This window comes from Heterodontus francisci, chromosome 38 (genome assembly GCF_036365525.1).
Source record: "Heterodontus francisci isolate sHetFra1 chromosome 38, sHetFra1.hap1, whole genome shotgun sequence".
NCBI lineage: Eukaryota > Metazoa > Chordata > Chondrichthyes > Heterodontiformes > Heterodontidae > Heterodontus > Heterodontus francisci.
In genome coordinates this window covers 41,766,682-41,782,904 of record NC_090408.1, presented here as the reverse complement: position 1 = coordinate 41,782,904, position 16,223 = coordinate 41,766,682, and the positions used below count along the sequence as shown (strand labels likewise).

At 40.6% G+C, this 16,223-nt stretch overlaps 1 protein-coding gene across 5 annotated transcripts in view; it reads left to right on the top strand.

Moving 5' to 3' along the window:
- The window catches only part of LOC137352568 (CTD small phosphatase-like protein 2), an 87,954-nt gene extending 79,117 nt beyond the window's left edge, over positions 1-8,837 (top strand). For all 5 annotated transcript variants that reach the window (XM_068018215.1, XM_068018216.1, XM_068018213.1 and 2 more), the window contains 3 exons: positions 1,809-1,935; positions 3,506-3,601; positions 4,336-8,837. In XM_068018215.1, coding sequence (XP_067874316.1) covers positions 1,809-1,935; positions 3,506-3,601; positions 4,336-4,401 — 289 coding nt within the window. In that variant the 3' untranslated portion in view covers positions 4,402-8,837. The remainder of the gene's footprint in view (positions 1-1,808; positions 1,936-3,505; positions 3,602-4,335) is intronic.
- Positions 8,838-16,223: the final 7,386 nt, after the last annotated feature.

Sequence of the window (16,223 nt, the reverse complement as noted above, 5' to 3'; positions counted from 1 at the left end):
AAGAGCAGGAATGTTATGCTGGAACTGTATAACTCATTGGTTAGGCCACAACTTGAGTACTGTGTGCAGTTCTGGTCACCTCATTACAGAAAGGATTTAATCGCACTAGAGAGGGTACAGAAGAGATTTACGAGGATCTTGCTGGGACTGGAAAAATGCAGCTATGAGGAAAGATTGGATAGGCTGGGGTTGTTCTCCTTGGAACAGAGAAGGCTGGGGGAGATCTGATTGAAATGTACAAAATTGTGAAGGGCCTGGATAGAGTGGAGGTGAAAGGCCTATTTATCTTATAAGAGAGGTCAGTGACTAGGGGGAATAGATTTAAAGTGATTGGTAGAAAGATTAGAGAGAAGATGAGGAAAAATGTTTTCACCCAAAGGGTGATGGGGGTCTGGAACTCACTGCCTGAAAGGGTAGTAGAGGCAGAAACCCTCAACTCATTCAAAAGAAGTTTGGATATGCACCTCAAGTGCCGTAATCTACAGGGCCATGGACCAAATGCTGGAAGATGGGATTAGAATGGGTGGATAATTTTTTGGCCGGCAGAGACACAATGGGCCAAGTGGCCTTTTTCTGTGCTGTAAATCTATGATTCATTGAACGCTTCCCAACCTTGCACCATTTAAGAAATACTCTGCTTTTCTGTTTTTTCTGGATCACTTCACACCTATTCACATTATATTCCATCTGCCATGTTTTGCCCATTCACTTAACCTGTCTAAATCCCCTTGAAGCCTCCTCCTATCCTCCTCACACTCTCCTAGTTTTGTGTCATCTGCAAATTTGAAAATATTACAATTGGTCCCCACATCCAAATCATTTATATAGATTGTAAACAGCAGTGGCCCAAGCATTGATCCTTGCGGTAACAACCTGCCATCCTGAGAATGACCCATTTATTCCTACTCTCTGCTTTCTGTCTGTTAACTAATTTTCAATCCATAGCAGTATTATACCCCGAATCCCATGTTAATTTTATTTACTAACCTGCGTGGGACCTTATCAGAAGCCTTCTGAAAACCCAAATACAGCACATCCACTGGTTCTCCTTTATCTATGCTACAAGTAACATCCTCAAAAAGCTCCAACAGGTGACATCTCATTCATTGTTGACAATGTAGCATTCCCTCAATGCTGTTTTGTGGTGTCCACCTAGATAATGTACTCAAGTCCTCAAGTGGACCTTGAACCCATGACCATCAGACTGGGAGGCAAGAGTGCTAACACTGAGCCAAGGTTGACAATAGACGCTAAGTGGTAGAGGTATGGAGCAAGAGAATGGAATTAGAATAGGTTAATGGTGGGTAAGTTCTGATACAGGCTTGCAGGGTTGAATGGCCTGTTTCTGTACTAACAGTCTATGATTCTACAGTACATGGTAGCCTGTTGGAACATTGTCTTATGTCACCACCCATTTTATTGTCCTGTTTTAGCACAGGACCATTGCAGACTAGAAGTGCACAGTGTAGCACAGGATTCTGTGAGTGTGTAAAAATGTTTGCATGCGTACTTAGGCATGCAAGATATATTTTGGGCGCTAGTGCTACTGTTTGCACAAACTGCACTTTACTTTCTGCAAATTTGCCAGCATCTAGTGCAGTTATGCACATGTGATAGGCTCACTGTCGATATACATGCAACAGGAACCACACTTCATGCCTTGGATGATTAGTTTTGTGTCTGTCTTTAAAATACATGTGCATTCAGGCTTGGAGATTTTTTTCTCTTTTAAAGTATCCTCCTCTTAATCTTCACTCTGGTTTTAAGTTTGTTGTTACGCTTAATCGGCAATGTATTTTGTTACCTAGGCACAGGCTGTTCCGTGAGCATTGTGTGTGTGTGCAGGGAAACTACATAAAGGATTTGAATATCCTTGGAAGAGACCTTTCAAAAACAATCATCATTGACAACTCTCCACAAGCCTTTGCGTACCAGGTCAGTGCAAGAATCATTGGACAGGGGTGAGAGACAGAAGGCATAGAGAACTCAGTGTTGTGTTCTGACTATTTTGGTGCATACTTCGTAGTATGAAAAGAATTTAGTTTCCAAATGAATAGCTGAGTGCCCTTGTGAGGTTGGAAATGGCAAGTGGTACGGCTCTTGTATCTTAAGCATAATCCTATTTCCCATCTATAACGTTTTCAGTTTTAAGTTTTCATCTGACTGCTAAAGTTTCTTAGTGGCACAGGTTCCTGATCCCAACTAGGATTCTGTGGGGAGACCAGGCTTCCCACCCGAGAGATGTCCAAGAAATTTCCACTAGCCTGCTATCTCACAGCTGGCAGCTAGCTACAATTGGCTGTGATCTGCAAGTAACCAATTTCCTTAAATTCATGGGTGCAAGAGGCATGGAATTGAGGGGAGGAAAGGGGACGAAGAATACACAAAAATATTTCTTGTCTTCAGTGGGGACAGAAAGGGAAAAGTGTCCCATTGTCCAAAATTAAAGCTTTTATTTTTCACCCTTAAGATGTGAGCTCAAAACTTAAATCTTTTGAATATTAATTTACAGATTGCAATCATCTATATTTTAATTTTTCAAAAATATTTTGTGGCATAATTCCCTTCTATTAGTTATGTTGCACTAATTCCACTGGTTGGGATGGCAGGGCCAGTTGAGCTGTTTACTGCAAAGTAAAATTTGTTGCATTAACAAACCAGGATTATGAAAAACCTTGCCCAGAAGCCACCAATGTCACAAAAGGTTGCAGCTTAAACCATATACCAGTACTAAGAAGACTGAGGGGTGACCTGGTAGAGATCTTTAAAATTATGAAGGAATTGACAAGGTAGACATAGAGAAGATGTTTCCACTTGTGGGTGAGACCAGAACTAGGAGCCATAAATATGATAGGCACTAATAAATCCAATATGGAATTCAGGAGAAACGTCAGGAGAGTGGTTCGAAAGTGGAACTTGCTACTACAAAGAGTAGATGAGGTAAATAGCATAGATGTATTTTAAGGGGAGGTTAGATAAGCACATGCGGGAGAAGGGATAGGATATACAGACAGGGTTAGATGAAGAGGGAATGGGAGGAGGTTCTTGTGGTGCACTAGCACGAGCATGGATCCGTTGGCCCAAATGGCCTGTTTATGTGCTATATATACTTTGTAATACCATTGTATCTTTAAGGGGAGGGAAACTTGGGTCAGGTGTCTGCCCACGCGTGCACATCATATGGGGGCAGTTAGTGTTGGCCTTGCAGTCGTCTCTCGCTGCCTTCCTGGTTGGGAATGATATGGCATGGGGGGAAATAGAAGAAAAAAGCCATAAATTGAGCTTAAATCCTAGGAATATTCACTGGTTTTATGAGGGTACTATGATTTTTTTAAATTTGCACACATGTTGGTCCCTTTTGAGTGAAGAACTTGGCTTGTCCAGTTGAAGGTATAATTGGTGTGAAAGTCGGGAGTTGTTGTAATGCAGCTATTGCTGTAGTTGGTGTAATACCTGACGCACATTGCAGACATGGTAAAATGTTCTTTCACTCCTTTTCTATCAGCTGTCCAATGGAATTCCAATTGAGAGCTGGTTCATGGATAAGAATGACACGGAACTTTTGAAACTGATTCCATTTTTAGAGAAACTTGTAGAACTGGTAAGTTACGATGCCTGTAATTAGGTCAGTTTGATTTTAAATTTTAAAAAATTCTGTTTTCATACAAAAGAATTCCCTAATAAGAGGAAGATCCCACATTTGATAATTGGTCTTTGCCGAGTTAACTGATCCAAGCTGGGTGGTATTTGAGCACTTTAGTTGGTCTCACTGCATTTGGATGATGGGAAAATCCCTCAGTGTCTCTGGTCCTGATTTCTACCCAGTGACCCTTACTGGAAATGCATATAGGGATGTTCAAGGGCAGATTTGGACTTACTGTGCTGCCCTCACTGGTCGAATAGTTCTGCTGGGATCTGTGGAATCATATGGCACAATAAATAAATAAATATTCGCAGAAGTAAATGAGTACTCTTTAAGGAAGGCTCTCAGATTATATTTTTTTAGCCATCTGGCGTTTGTCAAGGCCATGCACATCTATATAAGATGTTAAACTTGCTGTTTTTGCCACAAAGTACATATTTGGGCATCATTCATTCCTTGATGCTTGCAGCTGTACACTTCAGTCACGAGATGATGCTTCATAAACTCCCCAAACCTACATTAGAAGCAGCACCGAGGCACTTTGAGGGAAGTTGCTTTGACCTGAACACCCTTCCCCCCTACTCCAGGAGCAATTCCACAGGAGATTCCACTAGCTGGTAATGGAGCAGAAGTGTTACCATCAGAACCAAATATTAAATTGACCTCATTCTTCTTTAATATACTGTTCTCAGAATGAAGATGTTCGACCTCACATCAGAGAGAAATTTCGTTTGCATGATTTGCTCCCTCCGGATTAAGAACTTGTTGCCAACACCATCTCTGAAGGGGGCGGAGAAGACAAAAGCAGGACCCTTTGGACTACAAGACATTGCCATTACTGTTGAAATTTGCATTTTTGTACCTCGTCTTGCTTTTCTTGTCTTGGGCACCCACAGTTAACCAAGGGGTTGCAGAAAATGAACTCAGTCTTGAAGTTTTAGGTGGGTCTGAACAGGAAAGGATATTGCAGGGTTTTTTTAATCAAAAAGGAAATGGGATATGCAGTGCAAAATCCGAACACGCAGATCCCAATAGCACATATATAGCACGCAATAGATGTTCTGTTGTCCCAGTTGGTGTGCTTCTGAAGACTGTCTGCTGGATAACAAGTGTGAAATGCTGTGGTCTGTTGCAATACATGTTGATGAGACTTTCTGACTGTATCAGCTATAAATGGTTGGCGCTTTTCTTTGTGACATACAAAAATCAACACTTTCTGTTTCTGCCACCAGCATTTTGTTTAACCTGTATTGTCACAGGTTTACATAAGAGGAGAAAACTGATTAAATGTTTCCTCTGTGTGGTGCTTTTTAAAGTGGGTGTGTAGCCGCACTTTAAAATGTAGGTCTCATTTCAACAGGAATGGCCAGTATATTAAAGAAATACGAAATTTTACAGTTCAGGTTTTAGGCTTTTATATTTTTCCTAGCATATAAAATAATATCCAATTATAAAAGCATTCCTTTTAACTATAATGTATTGTAGATTCCCCCTTCAGCTCCCCTCCAAAACAAAAGAGAATCTTGCCTAATTTGAACCATCACCTTCCCGCTTTGTCTGCCTGTGAAGTAATGTACATTTGTTAAAATAAAGAATCTATAGGTTAGTCGAAATTAAATCGGATACGTAACATACGAGTTTATTTATATTAAAGAACAGAAGCATTCACCCATAGTAGCTATAATCTTTTAAAAGATGGGGTGAAGGCACAAGAAAGAGGAGAGACCGATACAGAAATTCTAAGTATAGCAATGAAATTTTAGTCACAATTTGAAATTCATAAACTGCACAGTCTCTGCTCGGCTGTCAATTGTACTTCAATTTTTTGTAGAGGGGGTGGGGAGAGAGGACTTAGGGCAGGGAAGAAATGAAAGAAATTATAACAAAATTAACAGGCTCAAGATCCTCTAAATGTCTGATCTGCTTTTCAATATCTGTACTATTGCAATACAACATTCGTGCCACTGTATTTCAAAAATTCATCAGGCAAGCATGATGGAAACAAAGACACTGGTGACAGGTTCAGCGGGAGAGTGGCAGTGTGCTAACTAAACTTGTGGGCCTATTTTCTGTCTGTTCTTCTCTCTTCTCCTCAACTGCTCTTTTCATCCCCACAATCCCCAATCCAAAAAATTACCTTGTTGTAGATCCCAGGCATCTGGTCCCCTGTAAAAATGTATCCACCCCAGTACATTTGCTGGCTTACTTTTTCCGCAGTATCGTTTTCTCACAGGAACATAGCATGAATTGCCTCTAGACTGCATCGAAATGCCACAGGCATCGCCATGGATTCATTTCCTAAAAGGAATTTGGAGAAAGTGGCACTTTTTTTGTGGAGAGGAGCTAGATGTATTTTCTTTGGTTTAAAACTCTAGAAGATTGTTCAGGACGAGTATGTGGTCGCAAAGAAAAGGTGAGCAGCACATGAATGAGGATGCCAGTTCAATTTTTTTATGTATATTACCAGTTTACCTGTACAAAACTTTCTTGTACAAAACTACATGCAGCTTCATTTAAAAAAATCCTTAAAATAAGGAAAGATCTTTTTAAAGAAAGCGGTTTAATTTTTGTATTTTTGATTTTACAAAAGGCATGAGTTATGTCTACTTTTTCAGTGTATTAATGAAGATTTTAACTTTTCATCAGGTTGAGCGTTTTTCTTACTATTATCTATTGTGTATGTAGTTAGCACATTGTGACACTGAAACGTTAAAAGCTAGCATGTAGAAATAAGCCTGTTTTTTGTCGGGAGGAAGAAAACCCTTTTATCCTTCATTAAAATATTTTAATCATGGCAGGTTTTTCTGCAGAAAATAATTTGAAAAGCGTTTGCATTTCAGAGAAATACTGATTTTGTATTTAAAGAAAGGTATTTTGCTTGCAGGAATCTATTTACTACAGATTCACTTTAATGATAACCTTTGAGATGTATTTAAATACCTTAGGGCATCTGGGCATCTTTCTTTATGCTGTTTGTCATTTTGTCTTTATTGAAATAAAAATGTACAGAACATTACTTTTACAAATGTTACAAACGTTTTGAAGTTTTACAAACTCTGCGTCAGAGTAATCCAGACTTAATTCCACGGCCCCTTCTATCTTCCCTTAACCCTGTATCATCTTCCTCTGCTTCAAATAACCCAATTTTTCTTCAAAAGATGCTATGGTCTCAGCCTCAACTGTTCCCTGTGACAAAACATTTCATGCTCCAACTTTGTGTTTTGCACTTAATGCCTTAAGTAGGCAGCAAAAGTAGGAAGATTGACGATTTTCTTATTTAGGGTTGGGGCAAAGAGTCAACATGAGTTAATAAGTTGCCCCTTTTTGGGGTGGGGGGAATGACAGGGAATTTATCTCCTCTTCACTCCCCTCACTTTAACCTATAAAAAGTTCTGCTAATCAGCTGCATGGATGGAATTCTGAATGCTATTGATATTAATCTGGACTCAAATGCCGAGACTGCTCCTTTCGTGGTGAAGCATGCTTTATTCAGTGTGTAGCTGAACTAGATAGAACATGGACATCCAATGGTTTAATTTCCCTGTTCGATGTCAATTAGCTATAGTGGTGGGTTTGCTGCAATTGGCCTTAGTTTTGAGCCACCCCATGAGTTGTTGATGAAGGGGTCAGAATCACGCAAGGTTTCCCATTATCCAGAAACATGAGCTGGAATTGGATGTAAGTGAATGTTTGAGGGCTCTGATTTGTTCCACCTTTGCCAACACTCAATAGTCACAGCTCCATCATGAATAATGGGCACCCAGCAGAGGTACCATTTGTGTGTTCACGCTGGTATTTGGAGTGTGTTTGAGTCCTGCTGAAATCAGACCTTGAGTTTGTTTACATTTGAGTCACGTTATTAATTAGTGGAAGCTTCATGTAAAAGCACCTTGTGCATCTGTTTCATTCCAGGACCGAGTTGAAACTGTGCCAGATTCCGAATACCGATCACAGGCTGGTGTATGCAGGGTGTAAAAATTTCTCATACAAGTCTGACTTAGTCCCTTGGAAGTTGGACACTAATTCTGATTGAATTATAGAATTACATAGAATGAACAGCATAGAGACAGGTCATTTGTTGCAACTGGTCCATTCTAGTGTTTTTTTTCTCCCACCCTACATCATCTAAAATAAAACAGGTTCATGGTTCCTGAACTGAAACCCATGTTATGGATAACTATTAAAACTTTTCCCAAGTTTCTCCTGCTCTTCAAAAGCCTTCACAGGTGGTTGCAGGTCGAGAAACTTGCATGGAGTACATGTACTGGGGGAATCCTCGTTCCCCTGATAGCTTGATGATTAGCCAGTGAGCAGATGACTCACGCAGACTAGGTATTGTTTGTGTTCAGTTAGAGGGGGTGGGAGGCGTGCAAGTTGCCCTTAATGAGAAAAAGGAAAATCATCTAGGGTTCCTGCTCTAATAGCTATCAACGTGAGTGTGGATGTCTGATGAAAGCCGGATTGGCCTTGGTTGGTGGTGCTGACCATCATTGAATAACCTGCAGGCTCACATGTAATATTCACTTAGGCAAAGTGGTGTGGGATTGTAGCCCATCAAGGAGTTAACATCTTGAGGGATAGTGAAAAAAATATTGTTGAGGCTAAAAATAAAAACCATAGAGAGCGAGTGAAACCCTTCATTCAGACTCTACCATCTTCCTTTGCCACTCCAGGACTAGTTGTGACAGAATTTTTAAAATCTTTTTCTTGCCCTTTGTATTTGCTAATTCTGATGCTTTGCTTTAGCTACTTTGTTTTAAGAATTATATACTGCTTTTCATTTCTGCAGGCCATCTCTACAAACTAACATCTAATTAATTTTAAAGCTGTTAACTTTTCACGCCTTTTAACTTGACTAGGAATTCCAAACATCTTTGGTACCACTCATATACTTTGTGCTGGTTGTTCTTGGTAGAACATTTGGCAGTAACTTGAGACTGTAACACTGGCAACAGTGAATATAAAACCTGGATTAAGGAAAAGATCAATCAGTTCATCCTTCCAAGAAATTATGTTTTGCATCGACGTGGACTCTGCAACTTTACCCAACAAAGGGTGAATAGCCACAGGCAAACTGCTGAGCTTTCCGAACAATGCTGTCTTCGTGGAGTAATCGAACAAAGTCCATGATAAACAATGTTTGCTTTTGTTTCTATTGGAAAGTATATACGATCAATAAATTTTTTTAATGAAAGACTCCTGCTTCCTCACTCACTATGCCTTTTGTTTTATTCTGATTGTCACCCTTTTTTGGCTTTACATTGTCCTCAGATTTGAAGAGCCATGGCTCAGTGGATAGCACTCGTCACTGAGTCAGAAGGTTGTAGGTGCAAGTCCCAATCCAGGGTCTTGAGCACAAAAATCTAGGCTGACACTCACAGTGAAGTACTAAGTGCATTGTCAGAGGGTGCTGTCTTGCGGATGAAATGTTAAACCAAGGTCTCTTGGGTGAATGCAAAAGAGTCCATGACTACTTAGAAGGAAAGCAGGGGAATTCTCCCCATTCCCATGGTCAATAATATCCTTTAGTCAATATCACAAAAACAGATAATCTGGTCACTATGTTATTGCTATTTTTGGGAGTTTGCTGTGCACAAATTGGCTGCCATGTTTCCTAGATCACACATGTGACTACGCTTTTTTTTTAAAAAAGTGCTTTGTGACATCCTCAGGTTGTGAAATGTGCTATAGAAATGTAACTTATAGTTCAGTCCCAAGGAGGATGGTAATTAGAGGAACTAGTTAAGTGGGGTAATTGAAGTTAAAAGCTTGGAATAAGTAATTCCACATGGTTTGCTGTTGAGATTCCAGTAACCGTTTTTCTGTTTACTCGTATTCTTTCATTGGAGATGTTGCACCATCTAGTGGTATAAATTAAATTCTTCAATAGAGACCTGTCCATGTCTCACGTATTGATAGTTCCATTGCCACAAGGAAACCTGTTGGAAAATGAAAGGCTATGCGGTCCATTAAACCTGTTTGAGAGGGATATTGATGGTGACATGTAATTTCTCTTTGTTATCTGGCACTTACAGACAGAGTGATGGACAGATCTGCAAAGGCAGCTCATAAACAAGTGCTATCAGCTCTCAATGAAAGTTGTCACAAAGAAGAATACTGTTACTAGTGCACGTAAGCTATGTGAAAGCTTGATCATTGGTTATGTTTTAAGTTTCCTCAATGACCTGCTGGTTAAAGGCAGTGTCATGTTAAGGCATACAGCTGATCAAGACAGCAAATCTTAGTAAAGGGGACATCCTGGCTGTGTATGATCCTATTCTCATCTGGTGTCTGTGCAAATGTACTTGCTGGTCGGAATCACTTGGTTAGTGCTTTCATTGATGCTTTTCCTCCCTCTCCCTAGGGTACTGAAGCTAATTATAGCACCCCAAGTGCTGTTCCTCAGAGAGCAGGTCAATAAGCAAACCTGGGATCTCATACATCTCCACCAATTACTGCCTTCATCCACTGAGCCCTGAGGTTTATAATAACCACAAGCATAATCTTCAATGACTGCTGTGCAGAATTTTTTAAATCACAAAATGGAGGTTAATTTTCATAAGCTACTTGCTGTCATTTTAAATCTACAAAGGGAAAACCAAATAGAACAAAACCTGTGTTGGACAACATGATGAATGAAAGAAGTCCTGCCTGGTCTTAATTCCTAATCAACACATCACAAACCTTCTAAAATAAACTCAGCTTCACTCCAGTCACACAATTTGCAATTAGTTTACTAATGGACAAGTTCATTTTGACCTGTCACCAGTACTGTTGTCAGTTCAGGTTCCACCCTTTTCCAATACTGAACTGTTAACAGTACATGAGGACAGTGAATGACTGCTAGCAAGTTACAGACCCCTTTCCGATCCTGAGTGGCATGAAACAGGGCTGTGTTCTCGCACCTACACTGTTTGAGATCTTCTCCCTGCTGCTCTCACATGCGTTCAAGTCTTCAGAAGAAGGAATTTTCCTCCGCACAAGATCAGGTGGCAGGTTGTTCAACCTTGCCCGTCTAAAAGCAAAGACCAAAGTATGGAAAGTCCTCATCAGGGAACTCCTCTTTGCTGTCGATGCTGCATTAACATCTCACACTGAAGAGTGTCTGCAGAGACTCATCGACAGGTTTGCGGCTGCCTGCAATGAATTTGGCCTAACCATCAGCCTCAAGAAAACGAACCTCATGGGACAGGACGTCGGAAATGCCCCATCCATCAATATCGGCGACCACACTCTGGAAGTGGTTCAAGAGTTCACCTACCTCGGCTCAACTATCACCAGTAACCTGTCTCTCAATGCAGAATTAAACAAGCGCATGGGAAAGGCTTCCTCTGCTATGTCCAGACTGGCCAAGAGAGTGTGGGAAAATGGCGCACTGACACAGAACACAAAAGTCCAAGTGTATCAAGCCTGTGTCCTCAGTACCTTGCTCTACGGCAGCGAGGCCTGGATAACGTACGGCAGCCAAGAGCGATGTCTCAATTCATTCCATCTTCGCTGCCTCCGGAGAATCCTTGGCATCATGTGGCAGGACCGTATCTCCAACACAGAAGTCCTCGAGGCGGCCAACATCCCCAGCATATACACACTACTAAGCCAGCGGCGCTTGAGATGGCTTGGCCATGTGAGCCACATGGAAGATGGCAGGATCCCCAAGGACATATTGTACAGCAAGCTCGTCACTGGTACCAGACCCACCAGCCGTCCATGTCTCTGCTTTAAAGACGTCTGCAAACGCGACATGAAGTCCTGTGACATTGATCACAAGTCATGGGAGTCAGTTGCCAGCAATCGCCAGAGCTGGCGGACAGCCATAAAGCAGTCTCAAACCATCATCTGAACCTCTGTACTTGGGGTCTTTGAAGGGCAACGTTATAATCCAGCATATTGCAACTCCAATGTGTTGTGATACAATAAAGCTTACATTTGTGGTTCCAAACATAGGGAGGCATAAGTGTCAGCTGTGGCTTAGTGGGTGGCACTCTGACCTGAACCTGAAGGTTGTGGGTTTAAGTCCCATGCCAGAAAACCCAAGTTGACATTCAGTGGAGGTACAGTTTTTCAGATGAAGTTTCAAACTGAACCCCTCAGGTGGACATCCCCTGGCACCATTTTGAAGAAGAGCAGTCGAGTTCTCCCTAGTCACCTGGCCACTATTAATTCCTCAATCAACATTGATAAAAACAGATTATCTGCTTGTTATCACAATGCTGTTTGTGGCCAAATTCGCTGCTGTGTTTCCTACATTGCAAACAGTTATTACACTTCAAAGTTATTTATTGGCTGTAAAGTGTTTTGTCACATCCTGAGCTTGTGCAATAGAAATGGAAGTGCTGCTCTTTAAAGCACTGACTGCCAGTTTGACTGATAGCATCATATCTGCTCCTCACTGCACACAGGTGCACTTTCTGACGGAGGACCCCAGAAAGCAGGAAGACCACTAGTTAGTAGGGAGGGTTGCTAAATAGCAATCAGGAGCAGGAACCCTGGTTGACTTGACTTTCCTCCTCACCAGTCAGATTGCAGTATTGGATCTGTATAATACCCTTAGCTAGACCAGGGAACAACCCGGGGACTATTTAGTTTTTTTCCCTTCTGAGAGGCTTACTTGTTTAAGTTTCAGGTTGTGATCACCTTCTATGGGACAGGAGCAGCTCACAGTTGGAAGGCATAAAAAGTTCTCGTTTTTTTTTCAAAACACAAAGTAAATAGCATCATTTTAAATACACAGTTTCTCAACCCTTCTTCCAACTCATTGGATTACATGTCAGATATGAGAAATCACTGTTTAATATTTTAAGCAGTTCCTCTACCTTCTGTCCTGTCACCTGATAGTCTTTTTTTTAAATAAAACTCCATGCAATTAAGACAAATGAAAGCTAGAAGAACTCAAGTCTGTAATCATTTTGTCATAATTTACAGAATTTTAATGAAGATGCAAAAGACAAATCAGTGGATAAACTTAATCATGTTATTGTGAAATGTATTATTTCTGTTGAATTTTTACTGCTTAAAACCTTATTTCTGACATGTAAATTGCCGTTACTGAGGGGAAAAATTGACTTTTCAGAAAATAATTTGATTTTTATGGAAAAGGTAACACTGCACTGACTGGGGATCATAACAGGTCAGTGTTGGCACTTAACATTGGAATTCCCATCAGACATATTTACATGGTGATTTTCAATGGTGAACACACTAGGCAAGATTTATTGTCAGATGTAGTTGGAGTCAACTTTTAATTTTTTTAAAAATTCATAAGTTTATTTTCAATAAAATGTTTATCTTGTGCAACAAATAGAATCATACATATAGAATCTAAGCAGGCTATTCGGCCCATTGTGCCTGTCCTGGGTTTTTGGTACAGCTATCCAATTAATCCCACTCTTGCTTTTTTCCCATAGCCCTCTACATTTTTCCCTTCAAGTATTTATACAATTCTTTTTTGAATGTTGCTATTGAATCTGCTTCCAACACCCTTTCAGGCAGTGCGTTTCAGATCACAACTCGTGGTATTTTTATTTTTAAAAAGGTTCATGATATTGCCTGTTCCTTTGGCCAATCACCTTAAATCTGTGTCCTCTGGTTACCAATCCTTCTGTCAGTGGAAGCAGTTTCACCTTATTTACTCTTATCAAAACCGTTCATAATTTTGAACACCTCCATGAAATCTCCTCTTCTCCTCAGAGCAGAGAATGTTAATTCCAGTTTCTCCAATCTCTACACTTAATTGAAGTTCCTCATCTCTGGTACCATTCTAGTAAATCTCCTCTTCACCCTTTCCAAGGCTTGGACTTACTTTCTAAAATGTGGTGCCCGTTTATTGAACACAATACTTCAGCTGAGGCCTAACCAGAGCTTTCCAAAGGTTTAACATAACTTCCTTGCTTTTATACGCTATTCCTCTATTAATAAAGCCAATGATCCCAAATGCTTTTTAACAGCCTTTTCAACTTGTCCTGCCACCATCAAAGATTTGTGTCCATACACCCCCAGGTCCCTCTGTTCCTGCACCCCCTTTACAATTGCACCTTTTAGTTCATATTGCGTCTCCTCATTCTTTATCACTTTACACTTCTCTGTGTTAAATTTCATTTGCCGTGTGTTTACCCTTTTCATCAGTCTGCTATATCCTCCTGAAATCTGTTGCTATCCTCCTCATTGTTTACTACATTTCAGATTTACGTATTGTCTGCAACCTTCTAAATTATGCCCAAGTACAGTTCATTAATCTATCTCAAAAAGAGGAGTGGTACCAATAATGACTCCTGGGGAAACCACTGTATAACTTCCTCCAGTCTTGAAAGCATCCATTCACCACTACATTCTGCTTTCTGTCCCTTAGCCAATGTAGTATCCATGCTGCCACTGTCTCTTTAATCAAGTGGGCTTTCATTTTGCTAACCAGTCAGCTATAATATATGCATATATATGTGCACACACACACCTCAAAGTATTTACAGCACAAAAACTGTCCATTTGGCCCAGCTCATCTAAGCTAGTGTTTATGCTCCACATGAGCCTGCTCCCACCCCTCTTTATCTCACCCTATCAACATATTCCTCTATTCCTTTCTCCCTCATGCACTTATCCAGTTTCCTCTTAAATGCTTCTGTGCTAGTCACTTCAGCTACTGCCTGTGATTGCAAGTTCTATGTTCCAACCACTCTCTGAGTAAAGACGTTTCTCCTGAATTTCTGATTGAATTTATTAGTGACTATCTTATATTTATGGCCCCTAGTTCTGGTCTCGCCTATTAGTGGAAACATCATCTGTACATCTATCAAACCTGTTCATGATATTGAAGATCTCTATCAGGTCACTCTTCTCTTTTCTAGAGATAAGAGTCCCAATCTTTCCTGATAGGTATAACCTGTCAGTTCTGGTATCGTTCCAGTAAACCTTTTTTGGACCCCCACCCCCCACTCTCCATGCCTCTATAATCTTTTTATAATAAGGAAATAGAACTGTTCACAGTACTCCAGAAGTGGTTGAACCAAGGCTCTATCCAAAAAATTTTGATCTATTGCGTCCAGTGACATTTCTAAAAATGGTATTACCTCACCTTTAATTTGTTACGCTGCCCCACCCCTCCAATCCTTAGATACACTGGTGATATAAAATACAGCCAACTATACTTGTGTGTATATATACCCACACACAAACAATGAATGGCATTAAATTAGGTTGAACCTGAGCTTTCGAGGGGGAGATAGTATGTTCTGAACATCTACAGGCAGTGTTGGGATATTGTGTCTTAATCATCCCTCAAAACGCCACAGGCTAATTATTGCACGCTCCACGGTGCTTCTCATTTAGACTGCACTACACCTTTTAAGACAAGGGTGCGACTCTTTGGCTCGAACTTGCTGTTTGGCTCCTTTTATGTTTTAATCATCCTGAAAACCGACTGGGTTACAGTTTAACGTGATATCCTTCCCATTAGCCCTGGAAAAGAGGCTATTGAGAATGGGGTCAGAAGCAAGTCAATGTATTATTCACATGTCGCGTTTTGTAGCTGCCTTGCTCATTCAAAGCATCTTTACAGCTCATCTCTGGGTTTAATTAGCTGAGGTTAGAATTACGCCATGTATAAGATTACTTTATGTAAAGTCAGTAATTGTTTCTTTTTCCAATCTCCACTTTACATCCATGTTAAATGGGGCGAGTTTGTTTTTTTCCACCTGCTGCAGGACTTGATCCTTAACATTGGATCACATGATGTCAGAAATAATTTTCAGACAATGGCACTTAGTAAAAGGGTCTGAGAATGGAAGCAGAGGGGACGGACTGGAGCCCGCCAGCTGGGAGTCTGCAGTGCTGATCTTAGCCAAATCCAGAGTAACACTAAACAAAATCATCTTCTGTCTGGGAATAATCATCACTTCTGCCTTGAATGTCTGAAACAGGCTAAATCTTTGGTGAGTTTTTTTTTAGGCTCACAGTTTAAATTGGGTTAAAGAAGAAATAAAAAATTAACAGTCTTTCTAATTTTAAGTTATTCTTGGGCAATGGGAGGTAAGTTTTATTTTATAAAATACCCTTTTAAATCGTTTGAGCTAATCTTCCCATGCTTTGTGGATAAGGATAAGAGTAGTCCTCGGGTGAAGGTGCTAAATTGGGGGAAGGCTAATTATAACAATATTAGGCAGGAACTGAAGAATTTAGATTGGGGGCGGCTGTTTGAGGGTAAATCAACATCTGACATGTGGGAGTCTTTCAAACGTCAGCTGATTAGAATCCAGGACCAGCATGTTCCTGTGAGGAAGAAAGACAAGTTTGGCAAGTTTCGGGAAGCTTGGATAACACGGGATATTGTGAGCCTAGTCAAAAAGAAAAAGGAAGCATTTGTAAGGGCTGGAAGGCTAGGAACAGATGAAGCACTTGAGGAATATAAAGACAGTAGGAATGAACTTAAGCAAGGAGTTAGGAGGGCTAAAAGGGGTCATGAAAAGTCATTGGCAAACAGGATTAAGGAAAATCCCAAGGCTTTTTATACATATATAAAGAGCAAGAGGGTAACCAGGGAAAGGGTTGGCCCACTCAAGGACAGAGATGGGAATCTGCGTGGAGCCAGAGG